This window comes from Petaurus breviceps, unplaced genomic scaffold (genome assembly GCF_028583685.1).
Source record: "Petaurus breviceps papuanus isolate PSGF00001 unplaced genomic scaffold, PetGlider_PUasm1.0 186, whole genome shotgun sequence".
Taxonomy (NCBI): Eukaryota; Metazoa; Chordata; class Mammalia; order Diprotodontia; family Petauridae; genus Petaurus; species Petaurus breviceps.
The window spans coordinates 31,724,060-31,743,030 of record NW_027185798.1 but is presented as its reverse complement, the minus strand read 5'-3'; the positions used below and the strand labels follow the sequence as shown (position 1 = coordinate 31,743,030).

General features: G+C 39.0%; 2 protein-coding genes across 2 annotated transcripts in view; both read left to right on the top strand.

Annotated features, from left to right (window-relative positions):
- The window catches only part of BNIPL (BCL2 interacting protein like), a 479,949-nt gene that overhangs the window by 451,298 nt on the left and 9,680 nt on the right, over nucleotides 1-18,971 (top strand). The window lies entirely within an intron of this gene.
- PRUNE1 (prune exopolyphosphatase 1) overlaps nucleotides 1-18,971 on the top strand; it is a 64,650-nt gene that overhangs the window by 42,265 nt on the left and 3,414 nt on the right. Inside the window, 6 exon segments of the mRNA XM_069090070.1 lie at nucleotides 1,127-1,219; nucleotides 1,667-1,869; nucleotides 2,753-2,937; nucleotides 3,478-3,636; nucleotides 4,491-4,585; nucleotides 18,440-18,598. Coding sequence (XP_068946171.1) covers nucleotides 1,127-1,219; nucleotides 1,667-1,869; nucleotides 2,753-2,937; nucleotides 3,478-3,636; nucleotides 4,491-4,585; nucleotides 18,440-18,598 — 894 coding nt within the window.

Sequence of the window (18,971 nt, the reverse complement as noted above, 5' to 3'; positions counted from 1 at the left end):
TTAACTATGTAATAAATATTACATATTATTTTCAAAGTTACCCAGCTTTTCTATGCTTCTTTCTAATTTTTCTTTCATTCTCTGCTATGTACTTTTTATTCTTTTTTCTCCTTCCCTCCCTGGTCTACCTAGTAAAGGCTACCATTAAACACAAATGTATAAAGAAATATATATATGTAAAACCATACTACACATACTCCTATTTCCTTGGATATGGATAGCATCTTCCTTCATAGGACCTTTGTGGTGGATTTGGAATTAGTTGTTTTTTTAATGTTGGGTAGAATTTACTTGTAAATCCATCTGATATCTGATCCTGATGCTTTTTTCTTAGGAAGCTCATTTATGGCCTGTTCAATTTCTTTTTCTAAACATAGATTTATTTAGATATTTTATTTCCTCTTCTGTTAATCAAGGCAGTTTTTATTTTTGTAAATATTTTTCTGTTTCACTTAAATTGTTAAATTTATTGGCATATAATTGGATGAAAAATTCCTTATTACTTTGATTTCATTTTCATTAGTGGTATATTCACTCACATTTTTTAATACTAGTGATTTGGTTTTCTCTTTTTTTTAAAATTATATTAGCCATTCTGTTTATCTGTTTGTTTTTCTTTTTAATAAAACCAACTCCTAGTTTTATTTATTAATTCAGTGGTTTTCTTGTACTCAGCATTTTGATTTTTAAGACTTCCAATTTGGGGCGGCTAGGTGGTGCAGTGAATAGAGGCACCAACCCTGGTGTCAGGAGGACCTGAGTTCAAATCCAGCCTTAGACACACACGAGCCATGTGACCTTGGGCAAGTCACTTAACCCCAATTGCCCCACCTTCCCCCCTCCAAAAAGCAAAAAAAAAAAAAAAATTTAAATAAGATTTCCAATTTGATGTTTAATTGGGGATTTTTTATTTTTTTTTCTAGTTTTCTCAATTGCATACCCAATTCATTGACCTGCTCTTTGTTTTATTGATAGAAGCATTTAGAGATAGAAAATTTTCTCTTGATTACTCCTTTTACCACATGCCATAAGTTTTGATATGTTGTCTTATGAGACAGTTGAAATCTTAGACTTTTCTCAGTTCCCCTTTCCCCTCTCTTCCTAACCACCTACTTTCTCTTTTCAGGAATCCCGACCTCTTCATGTTGTATTGGGAAATGAAGCCTGTGACTTGGACTCTATGGTGTCTGCTCTCACCCTGGCCTTCTACCTGGAAAATGTGAGTGCCTGGGGTACGGTTGTTTGCAGTGTAGTCTTCCTAATTCAGCTTTCCACTTATCTAGGCACTTTGATTCTATTTTTCCAGGCTTCTTCATACTAATAATTATCTTTTCCCTCTAGCACTTAGACTTCAAAGTCATCTATCATTTCATTGATTTTCACATCCTTACTATTTAGAATGATGGTATTTTCAAATATGTAAATAGAGTAACAAGCACACAAATGTCTGTAACTTAAAATTCACATTATGATTAGTGTTATAGATAGTAACAAAGTAAGGTCCCAACATAAGTTTAGGTCAGCCTGTTTTGCCCTCTCTCATTGTGTGTGTGTGTGTGTGTGTGTGTGTGTGTGTGTGTGTGGCCTTGTAGCTAAGACATGATTCATCTTTTCCTTCTCCCATCTGCTTTTAATACACCTAATTTCTTTTCACCTTTCTACCCAGACATCTGAGTCCAAGGTAGCCTTTGTGCCAGTTTTAAATATCCCACGCTCTGAGCTAGCTCTGAGAGGTGAGAGTGTCTTTCTGCTTTCGGAACTTAACATCCCAGAGTCCTCCTTGATATTCCGTGATGAAATTGACCTTCATGCTTTGTACCAGACTGGACAACTTACCCTTACCCTTGTTGATCATCATATCCTGCCAAGGTAAGTGTAACAATTATTAATTATCAGTATTTATCAAGTGTCCCTCCTGTGTTCAGAGCATATAGCCATACTGGAAGACACATAATCTTCTGCAAGAGGTTCCCTGATTAATAGTTGAATGACACACTGGTAATAAACAAAAAATAAAAAGTGTCTCTCAAAAATCCTTGCTACTACAAGAAGCAATGTCATGGATAATCCAAAATAGTTAATAATCCATATGTTTTTTGCTTGGTTTTGGTGTATTATTTATAATAATGCTTAATATTACTGACATGGTAGCCAGTGTATAATGTCCTTATAGCTCTGCTTTTGAAAAGAGATCAGAAAATTCCTATATAAAGGCATGTGACTTCTTGTTTACCTTTGAGTAAAATCTTACAGTAGAGTCTATAAATAATTTGGTAGTGTTTTTTTACTTTATACTAATATAATGATCCCATTCCTATTTTTCTACTGGAAAAATCATCATAGTACATATATCTTCTTAATTATGTTTGGCTCAAACTGATATTAAAATAAGTTTTGCATTTTCTGAGCACACACTTTAACTGGTAGCTTAATTTTGGAAGGAGACATCTCAGAAAACATGCTGAGAGACAGAAGACAGGTTGAAATAAATACTTCAAATAGTATATAAGATATGTAATCCACTCATATGATTGAGAAGTGGCTACAGTTATCAAAAGAACTGTACAAGTGAACTGAGGAAGAGCATGATGGTTGAATTAATGATCTGGAGAAGAGTTAATGGTCCTGGAAGCCTAGCTTAAGAGACCCCTAAGGACTTCTATAATGACTTCTTGTGAGACCCATAGCTTAGTAGGGGACAGTTGGAGTTTTCTCCCATATGCCTATTTTTTCTCTCCCCCATCCCTCACAGCAATGACACAGTTCTGGAGAAGGCTGTAACAGAGGTGTTGGACCACCGGCCCCTAGACCAACAACATCTCCCTCACTGCCAAGTAACAGCAGAGCTCGTGGGGTCCTGTGCCACTCTGGTGGCTGAGAGAATCCTTCAGGGAAAGCCGGAAATCTTGGACTGGCAAACTGCAGCACTTCTTCATGGTGAGGGGAGTATGCAGCACTTCTTCAAGTCATCTCAGTACAGACCAAAGGGCTTTTCCACCTTTGCCCACTGGGGCTAGCCTATAATACAGTTCGGTATTTGTCTAAAGGTTTATGGAGTGATTTTCATTTTGGATATTTGAGGGAGGGAGACAGAACAGTGGTAACCTGCACCTTTGCAGGCTGTTTAGTAGCCCAACATCACTGGGTTTTGCCTTTTCTGCTTTGGGGAGACTCATCTATCTTCGCCTGTGACAGAAGTTTTCCAAGCCTGGAACACCTATCCTTCTTTTTATTTCCACTTCAAACTCAGGGTCTTTTTTCCCTTTCTGCTTTCCCAGGATTTTGATAACTAGTCTTCATTCTTAGTTTATAAGAGAAGGAGGAAATAAAGTCAACACAGTGCTTTCCAACCCTTTTTCTCCCCCAGTGAATTTACTGCACTCTTTCCAATACCATGTGTTCAGCTAGTTTGAAGGAAGCGTTTAGGGTAGTGTGTGAGGGCAGAATTTCAGGTATCATTATTCCTCTTTCCCACAGGGACCATAATCTTGGATTGTGTCAACATGGCCCCTGAAGCTGGCAAGGTCACTCCAAAGGATTCCAAATATGTGGCACAATTGGAAGCCCACTTTCCAGAATTACCTAGTAGGAGCAAAATCTTTGAGTCCCTGCAGAAGGCAAAGTTTGATGTATCAGGTATGAAACATTAAGCCAACTTTCCTTCTTAGCACAGAAGGTGGGCAAACCAATGGGGAAACTCTTGTCCTTTGTTGTTGAACACTGTAGTCATGGTTTGAGGCAGCTGGGAAGTATGAGAAATAGTTTAAGCTTTAAATATAGGGTAAACATAAGCCAGAAAGAAACCAAGATTTGAATGAGACTGCTTATTTAATTAGCCTATAAGGAATATTTGTCCAGCAGCTAGATGTATTCTTGATACCTCTGGTAACATAGTGTCTTGGCTTGTGTGGGTTTGGGAGAGTCTGTATTAAGAGACGTTGTTCCCTTCATTCAGGAGCTCCCTATCAAATAAGGGAAATAGCACACACATTTTAAAGCAAGTAAGTCACGTATTAACTGAGTTCATAAGTACTGAGATATATTACCAAGTGATGGAAGGATTGGAGTCAGTATATGGGGAGGGAATAGAACTGAATGTGGGTACCTGCCTCTAATCCAAGGGAAGGATAGGGTTAATGTTTCTGGGATATGAAATTCTGTGAGCCTAGCCATTTACTAGTATGCCTCCATTCCTTAAGACTTTTTTTTTTAATCTTTGAGATCATTTGTTTAGATTCTGCTCAAACTAGGCAGCAATCTGTATTTTTCTTTTTACAGTGTTAACATTGGTGGCAGCCAAATTTATTTTATGCCATTTTTGGATGTTTTTTTTCTTTATATTGCTCATTCACTCCTATTGTACAGTCCCTTTAAACCTTCTCAGTAGTCCTAATCCATTATCAGACTGAGGTTTCTTGGTCTCTGAGCCCTCTTCTCTGCCTTTAGCTCCTTCATTCCACATCTTCACCCTTTGCCTGTCCACTTTCCAGGGCTGACTACAGAGCAGATGCTGAGAAAAGATTTGAAGACAATCTCTGGGGATGGTACCATGATGGCCATTAGTACAGTATACATGGATTTGGAGGTAAAAGCCAGGTATAAGGGAGTTTACACAGAATAAGTATGGTGGAGACAAACCAATGCTTTATGTATCCTTCCCCTGCAATCTCAGATTACACTTGATGTATTTGATGATAGTCTTAGAGAATCATACAATGTTAACACTAAAAGAGACCTTAGAAATCATTTAGTCTAACCATCTCATTTTATACATGACAAAATTTGAGTTCTTAATTAGTCTGTCGCTCTAGGTCAGTCAACAATTCCATTATTGGAGGACTGCTTATGCCATTTCGTGCCCATAGGTCACCAGTGGAAGTATATCATAGACTATTTACATTCACCACTTATTCCTCCTTTGCCCTTTGGATGATCTGAAATTTTGTATTTTTCAGAGAGTATGGTGTTCTAAGATTAGCAACCATACAATGTCAGTGGAAGAAATCTCAGTTAAAAAATGGTGTTTTTTTGTGCCAAGGAACAGCTTAGGCTCATAAGAAGGACTTTCTTTAGTGTAACCCAGCTGATATGGAGGGTAGAGGAGAGGAGATAAAAAGACAGACAGGCACCTTCCCCCTTGTCCCTAATGTCTCCTGCTCAATATCCAGTCTGAGAGTGGGAAGAGAAGTGGGTACCTTACCATCGTACCTCTTGAATCTCCTTACTGGCTTCCAGCCTACTGCAGGAAGAATAGAAGCTACATTCCAGCATACCTGTTTCCCGATGCAGAAGTTTCCAACCTGCTCCCCTGCCTTGGGGAAGTAGAATATCACTATCTCTTCTTTTCCAAGTTCTTACTCCCTCACTTAAACTGCCTAATGTTCTAAAAGGGAAGGGAGGGGAAAGGGAATACACATTTGTCAAGCTCCTACCAAGTGTCAGGCACTGTGTCAAGTGCTTTACAAATACTATCTCATTTGATCCTCACAAGAGCAATGAGGGGTAGGAGACATTATTATCTCTGTTTTACAGATAAGGAAACTGAGGCAAATAAAGGTTAAGTGACTTGCCCAGGGTCATGAAGCATTTGAACATGGATCTTCCTGATGCCAGGCCCAGCACTCTGTCCATTGCCACCTAGCTGACTCTACCCTTAGGTTATAATATTAACTTCAAAATTCTCCCTTAGATTAACATACTTCCAACTGGTCATATCTTCCACCCCTCAGTGATTCTGAACCCCTGTAGGTTATCATCCAAACCATTCCCTGTTCCCCACTACCCAATTCCTTGTTCCCATTCCTCTCAACCCAACCCTGTTCCCATCATGTCCCATTGTAAAGCTATCCACCCATCCCCCTGTGTTCTCTGGAATGCCTGCCCCATAGGCAACTAACTTGTGTTCATTTTAAGTCTTTTCCTTTCCCAGTTCTTCCATCTTCTGGCTCTCACTGAGACCTGGCTCCCTCCTTGTGACATACTCTTTCCAACACTAGCTGCAATTTTATTAATTCTGCCTCAATTTCCTAGTCAGGATTGGGGAATTGAAATACTCCTTCTTCCCCTTTGCTCCTTGCAGGTTTCCCCCCCATCACCATCACTCAGTAACCTCTTCCTTCGTGGAGATTCATTTAATCCATATCTATCACCCAATCAAAACCTGATAATTGTTGTCTACCTCCCTCCAGATCCCTCTCCTTCCTTCCTTTATACTAGGGGACTTCAACATACAGATTGATCAGTTCTCAAACACACTATCCTGCAGATTCCATAACCAACTGATTTCTCATGTCCACTATTTGTCCACTTCACCTCACCTACACACAAAGATAGTGATATCCTTAATCTTGCCATTACTCACAAGTGTACCAACTCCCTGTTTGTGAATTCTGAAATTCCCTTATCTGATTACAGTCTGTTGATTTTCCAGCTGCCCCTCTTCCTTCCATTACCAGATTCTTTTCTTTGTCCACACTGTGACCTTCAATTCTTTGATCCCTCAGTTTCCTCCCAGGCCATTGTCTCTGCACTAGCCACACTCTCCTTTCCCCATCTTAACCCCTGGGAGAACCCGTTCAACCCTACACTGTCTTCTTCTCTTGAGTTATTTGCCCCCTTATCATATTGCCAATCACTCTCACTATCCACTGCCTTTGAGCCCACACATATGCTGCTGAATGGAGAGGAAGAAAATCATGCAGCTGTTCTGGTTGAGTCCACTATAAATTTGTTATTTAGTCTCAACTCTGCCCTCACTGCTGCTTGGCAATCCTTCCAGTTTCCTAGTTAACTCAGTCTCCACAATGGCTCTTTCGTAACTTTTCTTTCCTCCTCAAACCTTTCCATAGTTCCCCCTCTTCCATCTTCTTAGCTGAGAACCTTTCTTTATATTTTACAGGGAAAATGGAGGCCATTCGCTGAGTGCTTCTTCTTCTTCTCCTCCCCTTGTGTCACTCACATGCCTTCTGCCATTATCTGCTCCTTCATCCCTGTCTCACATAAAAGCATAGGGGCAGCTAGGTGGTGAAATGGATAGAGAGCAGTGGGCCTGGAGTCAGGAAGATCTGAGTTCAAATCTAGACTCAGACACTTATTGTATCACCCTGGGCAAATCACTCAACCTTGTTTGCCTCAGTTTCCTCATAAGTAAAATGGAGATAATAATAGCACCTATCTCCTAGGGTTGTTGGGAAGATAAAATGAGATGATATTTGTAAAGTACTTAACACAGTTGGTGTGTAGTCATGGCTGACTCTTCCTGACCCCATTTGGAGCTTCCTTGGTAAAGGGAGTAGAAGGGTTTGCCATTTCCTTCTCCTGCCCATTTTACAGATGAGGAACTGAGGCAAACAGCGTTAATTGACTTGCCCAGAGTCACACAGCTAGTAAGTATCTGAGGATACACATTTGAACTCAGGAAGATGAGTCTTCCTTGACTCCAAACCTGGCCCTCTATCCACTGCGCCACCTAGAAGCCCTACTTAATGTAGTACCTGGCACATAGTAAGTTCTATAAATATGATAGCTGCTACTATTATTATTGTTGTTATTATTACTTCTACTACTACTCCATGAAGAGATGGCCCTTCTCCTTGCCAAAATAACTTCCTCTGTATGTCCAAGTGGTCCCAGTCTATCCCTCACTTCTAGCAGATTCCCTCTTTTATCATTGCCCACTCTCTCACTTATTTTCAGGCTCTCCTTGTCTACTGATTGGCTTCCCTGATGCCAACAAACATGCCGTTTCTCCTTACCTGATCCTTCCATTCCTTTGAATGTTCCAAATCTCTCCGGCTTTTGGGGGCCAAACGCCATGAGAAGGCTATCTTCAGTAGGTGTCTTACTTCCTCTGCTTTCCCTCTCTTCAGTACGGCTTCTCACCTCATCAGGCAACTGAAACTGCTCTCACCAAGATGACCAGTGATCTCAAGGGCCAAATCCAGTGACCTTTGCTCAGTCTTCATTCTCCTTGACCTCTCCGCAGCCTTTTACACTGTGGATCATACACTCTCTTCTCTGTAGGTTTTCAGGACACCTTTCTTCCCTGGTTCTCCTCCCTCTCTGACTGTACTGTTCTGTCTTCTTTGCTGAATCTTTATCTGTGTCTCATTGGCTAGCTATGGTTGTTCCACAGGGCTCTGTCCTGGGCCCTCTTCCTCCTCCTTCTGTACTGCTTCACTTGGTGATCTCATGGGCTCCCATGGATGCATTTTAATCTCTAAGCTAGTATTTCTCACAATCTACTTATCCTGGCTCAGTCTTTTGGCTGACCTCCAGTCTTGCATCTCCAGCTGCCTTTTAGACATCTTACACAGAATATTTGTAGACAAATTAAACTTGGATATATACAAAGCAGAATTCATTATCTTTCTCCATGAATCCTCCCCTCCTTCCCTATTACTATAGAGGGCAACACTATCATCCTGGACTCCTCACTATTTCACACAGTCTTTATCCAATCTGTTACCAGTGCCTGTCCATTTCACCTCTGCAACGTTTCTCTAATATACCCCCCACCACCTGACTCCTGCGCTATTACAATAGCCTTTTGGTGGCTTTACCAGTCTCAAGTTCCTGCTCACTCCAGTCAATCCTCCATTCAGCCATTAAAGTGATTTTCCAAAAGCATGGGTCTGACCATGTTAAATACTCCTATTTCCCATTCAGTAAACTCCAGTAGTTCCCATCTGCCTCCAAGATTAAAAGCAAAATGTTCAGTTTTATATTCAAAGCCCTTCATAATCTAGCCTTCTCCTCCTTTCCAATCTTCTTCCACCTAATTCCCTGTCAGGTACTCTTTAGTACAGTGACCCTGGTCTTCTGGCTGTTCCATGAACAAGACGCTCCATCTCTCAGCATTTTCCCTGACTCCTCCATTCCTAGAATGGTCTCCCTCTTCAATCTCCCCTTCTGACTTCTTGGCTTCCTTTAAGTCTCATCTGAAACCCCATCCTTCTACAGGAAGAATTTCCAACCTCTCTTAATTCTAGTATCTTCTTTCTCTTAATTATTTCCACTCATCCTGTATATAGCTTGTTTGTACAGATTTGTTTGCTTCTTGTTGTCTCTCCCCTTAAATTGTGAGCTTGAGGGCAGGGATTATATTTTGTCTTCCTTTGTATCCCTGTCACCTAGCATAGTGCCTGGCACATTAGTAGGCATTAATAAATGTTTATTGATTGGTTGATTACCTGCACTGTCAGGATGGGGAGGATCCCATGAACTAAGAAATGCTACAGAGGAAGTCAGCCCAGAAGAAGTGGAAAACTCTCAAGAATGAAGTTTTGAAGATACAAAGGGAAATTATTCCAATGGGCAGGAAAAATAGGAATTCCACCTTAGATTTTTTTTTAAGATATGTGTAGAAAAGGGAAGGAAGAGCAAATAATTGTGTAAACATGGCATAGTGCTATAGAAAACTGTCAGGAGTGAAAAGGTTGAACAAGCTGAGGTTGGTGGGAAAAGCTAAGTATACCAAGAAAGAATCATGGAAAGTTGGGGTTTTTTTTTTAATGTCTTTGCTATATTGAGGGGGGAAAGTATTAAAGAAGGCCTAGGACTGCTACTTGGGTTGACAAGGACAGTAACTTATTTCCAAGAAGAGAGAGCAGGTCAGTCGCTGTTTTGCATCTGTTTTCTCTTCCAAAGAGAGTGACATTTAAATAGGAAAGGACAGAACAAAACTATCTTACAGGGAATTGTTACCCAAGATAAGTAATTAGGTAGTAAGAGATCACCTAGCTGCTCTGGCTTAGGTGAACTACATTCTTGGGTGCTGAAAGGAATGGCAAGTGTAATTGGCAATCCAGCGTCAATGATAATTAAAAGATCATGGAGAATAGGAAAGGTATGACAGAAATGGAGAAAGGTGAATGTCCTAATTTTCAAAAAAGGGAAGTGAATAAAACCTGCAAACTATGGGCTAGTAATTGATTCCTAATAAAATGCTAGAATATAAAGGTAATGGTTAGAATGTAAAGGTAATAGTGAATATCTGAAAAAGGAAAGCTTCAAGAGCAGGATATTACAAAAATATTTGTAACAGCTCTTTTTATAGTAGCAAAAAAACTGGAAACTAAAGGTAGCCACCTATTGGAAAATGGCTAAACAAATTATGGTATATTCATGTGATGGAACATTATTGCTCTATAAGACATCGCAAAATGGAGAATTTCAGAGAAAACTGGAAAGATTTCTGTGAACTAATGCAGAGTGAAGTATGCAAAACCAAGAGAACAATTTATATAACGACAATATTATTAAGAAAAACAACTTTAGGGGTGGCTAGGTGGTGCAGTGAATAGAGCACTGGCCTTGAAGTCAGGAGGACCTGGGTTCGGATCTGGCCTCAGACACTTAACACAAAAATTAGCCGTGTGTACTTGGGTAAGTCACTTAACCCCAATTGCCCTCCAAAAAGCCAAGAAAAAAACCAAACCAACTTTGATAGACTTCAGAACTCTTGTTTGTTGCAATGACAAATGTGATTCCATAGGACCGAAGGGGTGCCTCTGGTGAAGTGCCCTTGGATCTGTGGTTGGCCCTGTGCTGTTTATCATTTTAGTCAGTGATTTATACAAAGGCATAGGCAACAAACTCATCATGTTTATACATGACACAAAACTAAGAGATATAGCTCAAACACTCGATAGAATTAGGATCCCAAAAGATCTTAACTGGCTAGAACATTGAGCTAATCTAATAAGATGAAATTTAATAAGGATAAATGTAAAGTCTTATATTGGGATTAAAAAAAATTAACTTATGAGTATAAGATGGAGGAGGCAGGGTTAGACAGCATTATGAAAAAAGATCTGGGGGTTTTATTATGCTACCAGCATGGTCTGAGCCAGCAGTGTAATATGGCAGCCAAAAAGCTAAAGCTATGGTCTTTAGCTATCCTAAAGAGAAATGTAACTCTAGGCTTTTAGGGAAGAGATTGTTTTCATTGTTAGAAGCACTTAATAGGAGCTTAATAAATGTTTATTGAATTGAATAGTTTCTAGTCACAAAAAAAGTAATAGGTACACTATATTGTGCCCTAAACAGACAACAACTAGAATATTGTGTCTGGGCCTGGATATCCATTGAAGAAAAGACATTGAAGAATGTCTGGAAGAGCCTAACTAAAATGATAAAGGGCCTTGACTCCATGCCATGTAAACATGGGAATTCAGAGTCTGTCATGGCTGTTCCCATCGATATTGCACGTAGGATAATTCAAGTCCTTTTGGTCCACTAAAGCTATACCTTTATATTTAAACCACAAAAAGTGAAGCTGGAAGTCTAGAAGAGATAGAGAACAAGAGCTGAAAAATAGTTTAGATGGAAGCTGTTAGGACACCCATGGGCTTACTTCCCAGCTACATGGTTCCTTCTAGAAGCCACATGGCTACTAAGAAGGCAACAGTTAAGAATTAAAGAGCTTCTGGACCAAGCCAGTGACTATAGGAACTTAAGCTGACAACATTTTGAAGCAGCAGAGAATTCTTCAATGGGGAGGCCTTGTTCCAAGGGGGAATCAGAACCAAGACATAACAAAGGACAGGACCATGAGGTGGTGATGGGAAGGCACAAAATTGAACCTGCCTTTCCATGGGAGCCACAATACACTTTGGATATTAACCCAAAGACTTTGTTCCTTAGCAGAGAAGGGTAAGGAATCCGGCCTCAACCTCACTGTAGCACTGTTGAGATTGAACAACAGTATAGATGGAACTCGATGGTGGAGACAATTGTCGTCTTCTCACAGAACAGTCTCAACCCTAGGGTAGGATTCTGTCTGTAGGATTAGCTACGTCCCTACAGAAGGTGTGGCCTACTAGAGAGGGAAGGAAGCTAGATTTATTTTTTGTATGTTTGTTGAATTAAATAAAGCCTGGCCTGTATTTAATATTTTGTTATCCTAAGTATTCACATGAGGCTTGAAGGCCATCATATATAAGCCAAATTCTAATGTTTCTGGGGAAACCCTGTTAAGTGCAAAAGCCACAGACATACATTGGGAAGTCCCCAAGACTGCAGCTGATACATAATAAACCCAGAAGTTCTGGGCCAGAGGTTATATTGGAGATAAGCCTGATAAGAGGATACTGAGTTAGAAAAGGCCCTTACTCTGTAGGCAGGGAAGTTTGAGCTGTACTTGGTATGTGATAAGGAGCCTCTGAAGGTTTTTAAGCAGAAGAATGACAAGACTGGCTTTATACATTTTAAAGATTGTTCTGCATATTTGTTATGAGGATGGTGTTTTTTATTCTTTTTTTTTTTTAAAGCAATCGGAGTTAAGTAACTTGCTCAAGGTTACACGGCCAGTTATTTCTGGGTGTGGTGCCAAGCATCTGAGCCCAGATTTGATCCCCAGGTCATCCTGACACTGGACGAGGTGCTCTTACTCGCTGTGCTACCAGGCCGCCCCGTTTTTTATTCTTTTAAAAAAATTGGGTGAGAAAGAAAATAACTGGTTGTTATTAGAAAAATATTTTTTTTAAAGGAAAGATTATTCTTTTGGGTATGAAGAACAGATTGGAGGAGAAATAAAGATGAGGCAAGAACTATAAGAATTATGTTATAGTAATCCAGTTAGATGATGCTGAGGGTCTGTACTGTGGTGGTAGCAGTGAAAATAGAGGTGAGATACAGTTCAAGAGACATTGTAGAAATGGAATTAAGAAGTCTGGGTAATCAGATAAAGGTGTGGGTAGAGGGAAGAGTCAAAAAAGATAACCCCAACGATACGAACATGGAAGACTAAGTGAATTGTGGTGGCATTGACACAAATTATATAGTTAGAGAAACTAATTTGTGGGGAAATAGAGAACTTGGCTTGAACATGTTAACTTTGAGGTACCAGTGGACCTCAGACCCACTTCCAGAACCAGGTTGTAGGTATCTTGATTGGCAGTTGGAGCTCAGAAGAGAGGTTAAGACAGAGTTATGTGGATCACCATCTGCATGACATAAGTTGTTGAAGCTGTAGCAGTTACTGAAATTAGCAGGTGAGGCACAAGAAAAGCACATAGAAGAGAAGAATTTAGACCCTTAGGAATACCCACATTTTAAGAGGTTTATCAGTGATGGGGAGAAGGAAAATGGGAGAGTGGCTAAATGGGTTAGATGGGTTAAGAGAAGTAGATTTTTTTGGATTGGGGAGACCTGAGAGTGTTTGTAGACAGATGGGAAGGTACCAGTTGTGAGGGTGAAGTTGAAAATTCATGAGAGAGTCCCAGGTCCCAGAGGAAACAGTCGGGAATCAAATCAAGATGAAATTCCGGCTTTCAGTCTCTCCTCAATTTATTCCATGTGGATCTGACTTTGTCATCCCCTACTCAGAAATCTTTAGTGACTCTCTGTGGCTTCTGGGATAAAATGTAAACTCCTTAGCTTGACTTTTAAAACCTTACAAAGCTGGGCTCCTGCCAGCCTTTCCATACTTCTTTCACATTATTCTCCTTCACTCAGTCTGAGTTCCAGCCTAAATGGCCTCCTAGGTATTCCTTGAGGCAGAAAGATAGGAGGTTCAAGTCAATCTTCCAGACATTTATGAGGATCCGCTATGTGCCAGACTGTGCTAAGTATGGGGGATAGAAAGAAAAAATGAAATCCTCATGATCCTTAAGGAGCTGATTATTTGCTGGGATGAATAACATATACACAAATAAGTGTAGCAAAGGAAAAATTGGGGACTGAGACTATACTAACAAATGAGATTTTGGTTGGTGGGGTGAATTTTAAGATTGTATTATATTTCTTAAAGGTGGTATAAGTCATCTATGACTTAGCCCTAACCACCTTCAAGAAATATATTACAATCTATGTTTTCGTGTAGCAGAGATAGCATAGAGAAGGTTCTTATAATTGAGCAGTTGTGTCATCAGGCTATTAGAGGACTTATTGTGGATACTGGATGGTAGTAAGGAAGAGGAAAACAAAACACTGACATAATTGAAATGATTGGAAGAATAAACCCACATAATCCTCGGCATTTCTTTATGTTACTAACAAAGCCTAACAGCAAGAGATAGAAAGAGAAATTCCATTTAAAGTTACTGTAGACATTATAAAATATTTGGGAATCTGCCTGCCAAAGCAAGCCCAGGAACTACAAAATAGTTTTCACACAAATAAAGTTAGATCTAAATAACTGGAAAAACATCAGTTGCTTATAGGTAGACCCAACTATTTATTTATTATTTATTATAATGAATAAAAATGACAATTCTACCTTAATTAATTTACTTATTCAATGCCATACCAATCAAACTACCAAAAAATGATTTTATAGAGCTAGAAAAAAAAAATAGTAAAACTCATCTGGAAGAATAAAAGGTCCAGAATATCAAGGGAATTAATGAAAAGAAATGCTAGGGAAGGTGGTCTAGCCATACCAGAAGTTAAATTGTATTATAAAGCAGCAATCATCAAAACTACTTGGTACTGGCTAAGAAATAGAGTGGTAGATCAGTGGAATAAGTTAGGTACACAAGACAGAGTAGTCAATGACTATAGTAATCTCCTGTTTGATAAACCCAAAGACTTCAGCTTCTGAGATGAGAACTCACTATTTGATTTTTGTTTTTCTTTTTGTTTTTTTTTAAATTTATTTATTTAGTTTTAGTTTGCAACATTCAGTTCCACAATCCCTTGAGTTCCAAATTCTCTCCCCCTCCCTCTCTTTCCCCCTCTCCCCCCATGGCAGCATGAAATCTGATACAGGTTCTACAAAAACTTCACATTAAACATTAGTCAAGTTGTAAAAAGAATTAAAACCAATGGAGTGAACAGAAAGAACAAAAGAAAGAAAGAACAAAACAAAACACGAAAGAGAGAGAACAAGTAGTTTGCTTCAGTCTGCATTCAGACTCTGTAGTTCTTTCTCTGGATGCGGATAGCCCTTTCCATCATGACTCTTTTGGAGTTGTCTTAATCGCATTGCATTGCTAAGAGGAGTCCAGTCTATCAAAGTTAATTGTCACAGATACGATGTGTCTGTAATTGTGTACAAAGTTCTCCTGGTTCTGCCCTCCTCACTCAGCATCATTTTATATATAAGTCTCTCCAGGTTATTATGAAGTTTGTCTGCTCCTCATTTCTTATAGCACAATAGTATTCCATTGGATTCATATACCACAACTGTTTATCCATTCCCCAATTGATGGACATCCCCTTAATTTCCAGTTCTTTGCCACCACAAAAAGGGCCACTATAAATATTTCTGTACATATGGATCCTCCTTCCACTTGTATAATCTCTTTGGGATACAACCCTAGAAGTGGTATTGCTGGGTCAAAGGGTATGCACATTTTTATAACCCTTTGGGCATAAAGAAGTCACTATTTGACAAAAACTACTGGGAAAACTGCAAAATAGTATGGCAGAAACTAGGAATAGACCACCAACTTGCACAGTATACCAAAATAAAATCAAAATGGTACACAATTTAGATATAAAGGTTAATACTATAAGCAAACTGGGAAAGCAAGGAATAGTTTACCTGTCAGATTTATGGAGAACTGAAGAATTTATGACCAAATAAGAGATAGAGAATATTATGAAATGCAAATTTAATCATTTTGATTACATTAAATTGAAAAGTTTTTGCATAAAGTCAATGCAAGCAAGATTAGGAGGGAAACAGAAAACTGGGAAAGAATTTTTACAGCCAGTATCTCTCATAAAGGTCTCATTTCTAAAATATATAAAGAACTGAGTCAAATGCATAAGAATACAAGTCATTCCCCAGTTGGTAAATGGTCAAAGCATATGAACAGGCAGTTTTCAGATGAAGAAATTAAAATTATCCGTAATCATATTGAAAAAAATGCTCTAAATCACTATTGATTAGAAAAGTGCAAATCAAAACAACTCTGAGGTACCACATCTTACCTGTCAGATTGGCTAACATGACAAAACAGGAAAATGATAAATGCTAGAGAAGATGTGGGAAAATTGGAATACCAATGCATTGTTGGTGGAGTTATGAACTGATATGCCCAAAGGGGTATAAAAAATGTGCCTACCCTTTGATCCAGCAATACCACTTCTATGGCTGTATCCCAAACAAATCATACAAGTGGGAAAAGGACCTGTATGTACAAAAATATTTAAAGCAGCTCTTTTTGTGGCAAAGAATTAGAAATCAAGGGGATGGCCATCAGTTGGAGAATGACTAAACAAGTTGTGGTATATAAATGTAATGGAATACTATTGTGCTATAAAAAATGATGAGCAGGCAGACTTCAGAAAAACCTGGAAAGAGTTGAATGAAGTGATGCTGAGTGAAGTGAAGAGAACCAGGAGAACTTGTACACAGTAACAGCCACAATGTGTGATGACTAACGCTGATAGACTTATCTCTTCTTAGCAACGCAAGGATCCAAGACAACTCCAAAGGACTCATAATGGGAAATACTGTCCACATCCAGAAGAAGAATTGTTGAGTCTGAATGCAGATTGAAGCATGTTGTTTGCTGTCTTTTTTTTGTTTGTTTATTCTTTCTCGTGGTTTCTCCCATTGTTCTGATTCTTCTCTTGTAACATGACTAATGTGAAAATAGGTTCAATATGAATATATATGTAGAGCCTATATCAAATTAATGCTGTCTTGGGGTTGGGGGAGGGGAAAGATGGGGAGAAAATTTGGAACTCAAAATCTTATAGAAGTGAATGTTGAAAACTATAAATAAATAAATAAAACTAAGAAAAAAGAATGACCTAGAGGTCCCAGATGATGGATGGACAGATGGAGAAGGGTAAAGATGGCTAGATTGACACAAAGAGACAGAGACACTGTATATTATGTACCTACTATATGCCAAGCACTGTGCTAAACCCTGAGAATATAGAAAACAAGCAAAAATGACAGTCTCTACCCTAAAGGAGCTTGTAGCACATGAAGGGTAGCTAAAAAGTACTTAAGCATGGGGGTAAGTGGGCATGTGAGGAGAAGAGGTCTCAGGAGTGAGTCCAGGTGTGACAGTGTGGAGTCTTTCCTGGGGAAGGAGTCACCAACCAAGGGAGTAGGGCCTCAGGGGGACGTTTTTCTGTGATGGCAAGGCAGCAAGTGAGGAGAAGAAGAGGTCCCAAGAGTGACGCCAGGCCTGAGTAGTAGAAGCCACTTTCACAGATGTCCAAAGAAGAAGGATCATTTAGGGATATGATAGAAGGGTGATCTAGAAGTGGTTACGGGGAGCACAAAGCTATTTCCTAGCTTTGTGATTTGGATGTGTAGGAAAAGGATCAGCCACTAGGGGAGAGGCTATAGTGAGGCTTTGATGTCTTTGGGAGAGACCTGGATTTCCATTCAGGTGAAGAGGTAGAAAGAATACTTTTTGAAAAATTTGAGGATGTAGAAGAGTTTATTAATGATGGAGCAGGGATTCTGAAGGATCCCCAATGGTTCATAGGTGATCCAAGTTCAAGTGGGACTATGGAAGATGATTATGATTAGAATATGGATTAAGGTTTAGTATAAGCTTGTATGGGCATGCAGTTTGTTCCAAGGCTTTATAATCAGGATTGAAGAGATAGATAGTACAAGAGGAATTAAGTTGGGGTGGCACATTCCCTTCTTTAACAGAACCCATCCATTAGAGAATTTACAGTTAACGAGGCCCAGAGTTTGAAAATTTCTGACTCCACCAGGTTTCCTCTCCAGGTGCTCCTCTGTTCATAGAACAGTGAGGCCTTCTAGTGTTAGCTAGGACAGTTAAAGGACTGTTGAATGTGTGACGACCTCCATAGGAATGACTGAACAATGAAATTGTGGTATTTCAATCTATTGCACCATTAAAAATATTAAGCATTACATTGACATAAGAAATAGCAAGAAGTGTGAAAAAGCATGAATTGATGCAAAGAATTATAAGAACAAAGTACATATTGACAACTATGTAAAAAATGACAGTGACAAAACTAAGTATACATATATAAAAGAGATCAGATGAGAAAGTAGTGTTACATTATTTGGTTATTACATTTATTTTAATTATTTAAATGATGGTTTATTTGTATTTTTATTCCATTTTTATTCTATTGTAGTAAGACTTAAATTTTCATTTAAAATCTTTTAATAATGTGAATGAAGATCATGAATTTGGAAAGAATAAGTGGGGAAATATTTCTCTTGTCATGTGTCTGTCCTTTACTTTGTGTGTATTATTATTATATTTCTATTTGTATATAAGCACCTAGAAGATGAGGAACTGTGACTGTAAGATTTTAAAAGCTTACTGGAGATAGAAACTCATATTTCTTTTGTATCCCCAGTTGCACCTCATGTGGTATTACATGCATAATAAGATACATAGTGGGTACTCAATAAATATTTGAACATATTAGATAATTTTCTTTGTATATTAGTATACTACATGAAAACATGAACTTTTTTATTGGTGAGTACCTCTGTATAGTTCTTATTATCCATTTTATTTTTCTTTTCCAGGTCTTCCTTCAGAGATCCAGCCTAACAGCAGAGCTAGATGCCTTCTGCCAAGCTCATGGCTATGATGCCCTTGTTGCGATGACTATCACTTACAGCCCTCATAATGAGCCAGTGAGGCAGCTGGTTGTTTTCTGCCCTAGCATGGACCTCCAGAGTGTGGTAAGTCTATAGCCCTTCAACCTAACTTCCATTCTTTTGGCAGCTCTGTGTATACAGAAAGCCCCCTTGATATAGATCCTGATTTTTTTGTTTGGAATGTTACAGAGTTTATAGCCTTATACTGGCTGTTGGTGGTGGGAGAGGTTACAATAGAAACATGAATCACAGTCTCTACCTTCAAGGAACTTTAAATCTATTTGAATGGAGCAATTCTAAGGTGCTAATCACTTTTGGGTTCTCCTCTTTACTTAGCCACTCATCTCTTATCTATATCCACCAAAATATCTCTCCATTCAGATCTTGCCTACTCCTTTCTATACCTGATTCTATCCAATCCCCTGTAAAATTCAGGTGAATTCTCCCCACCATGAAA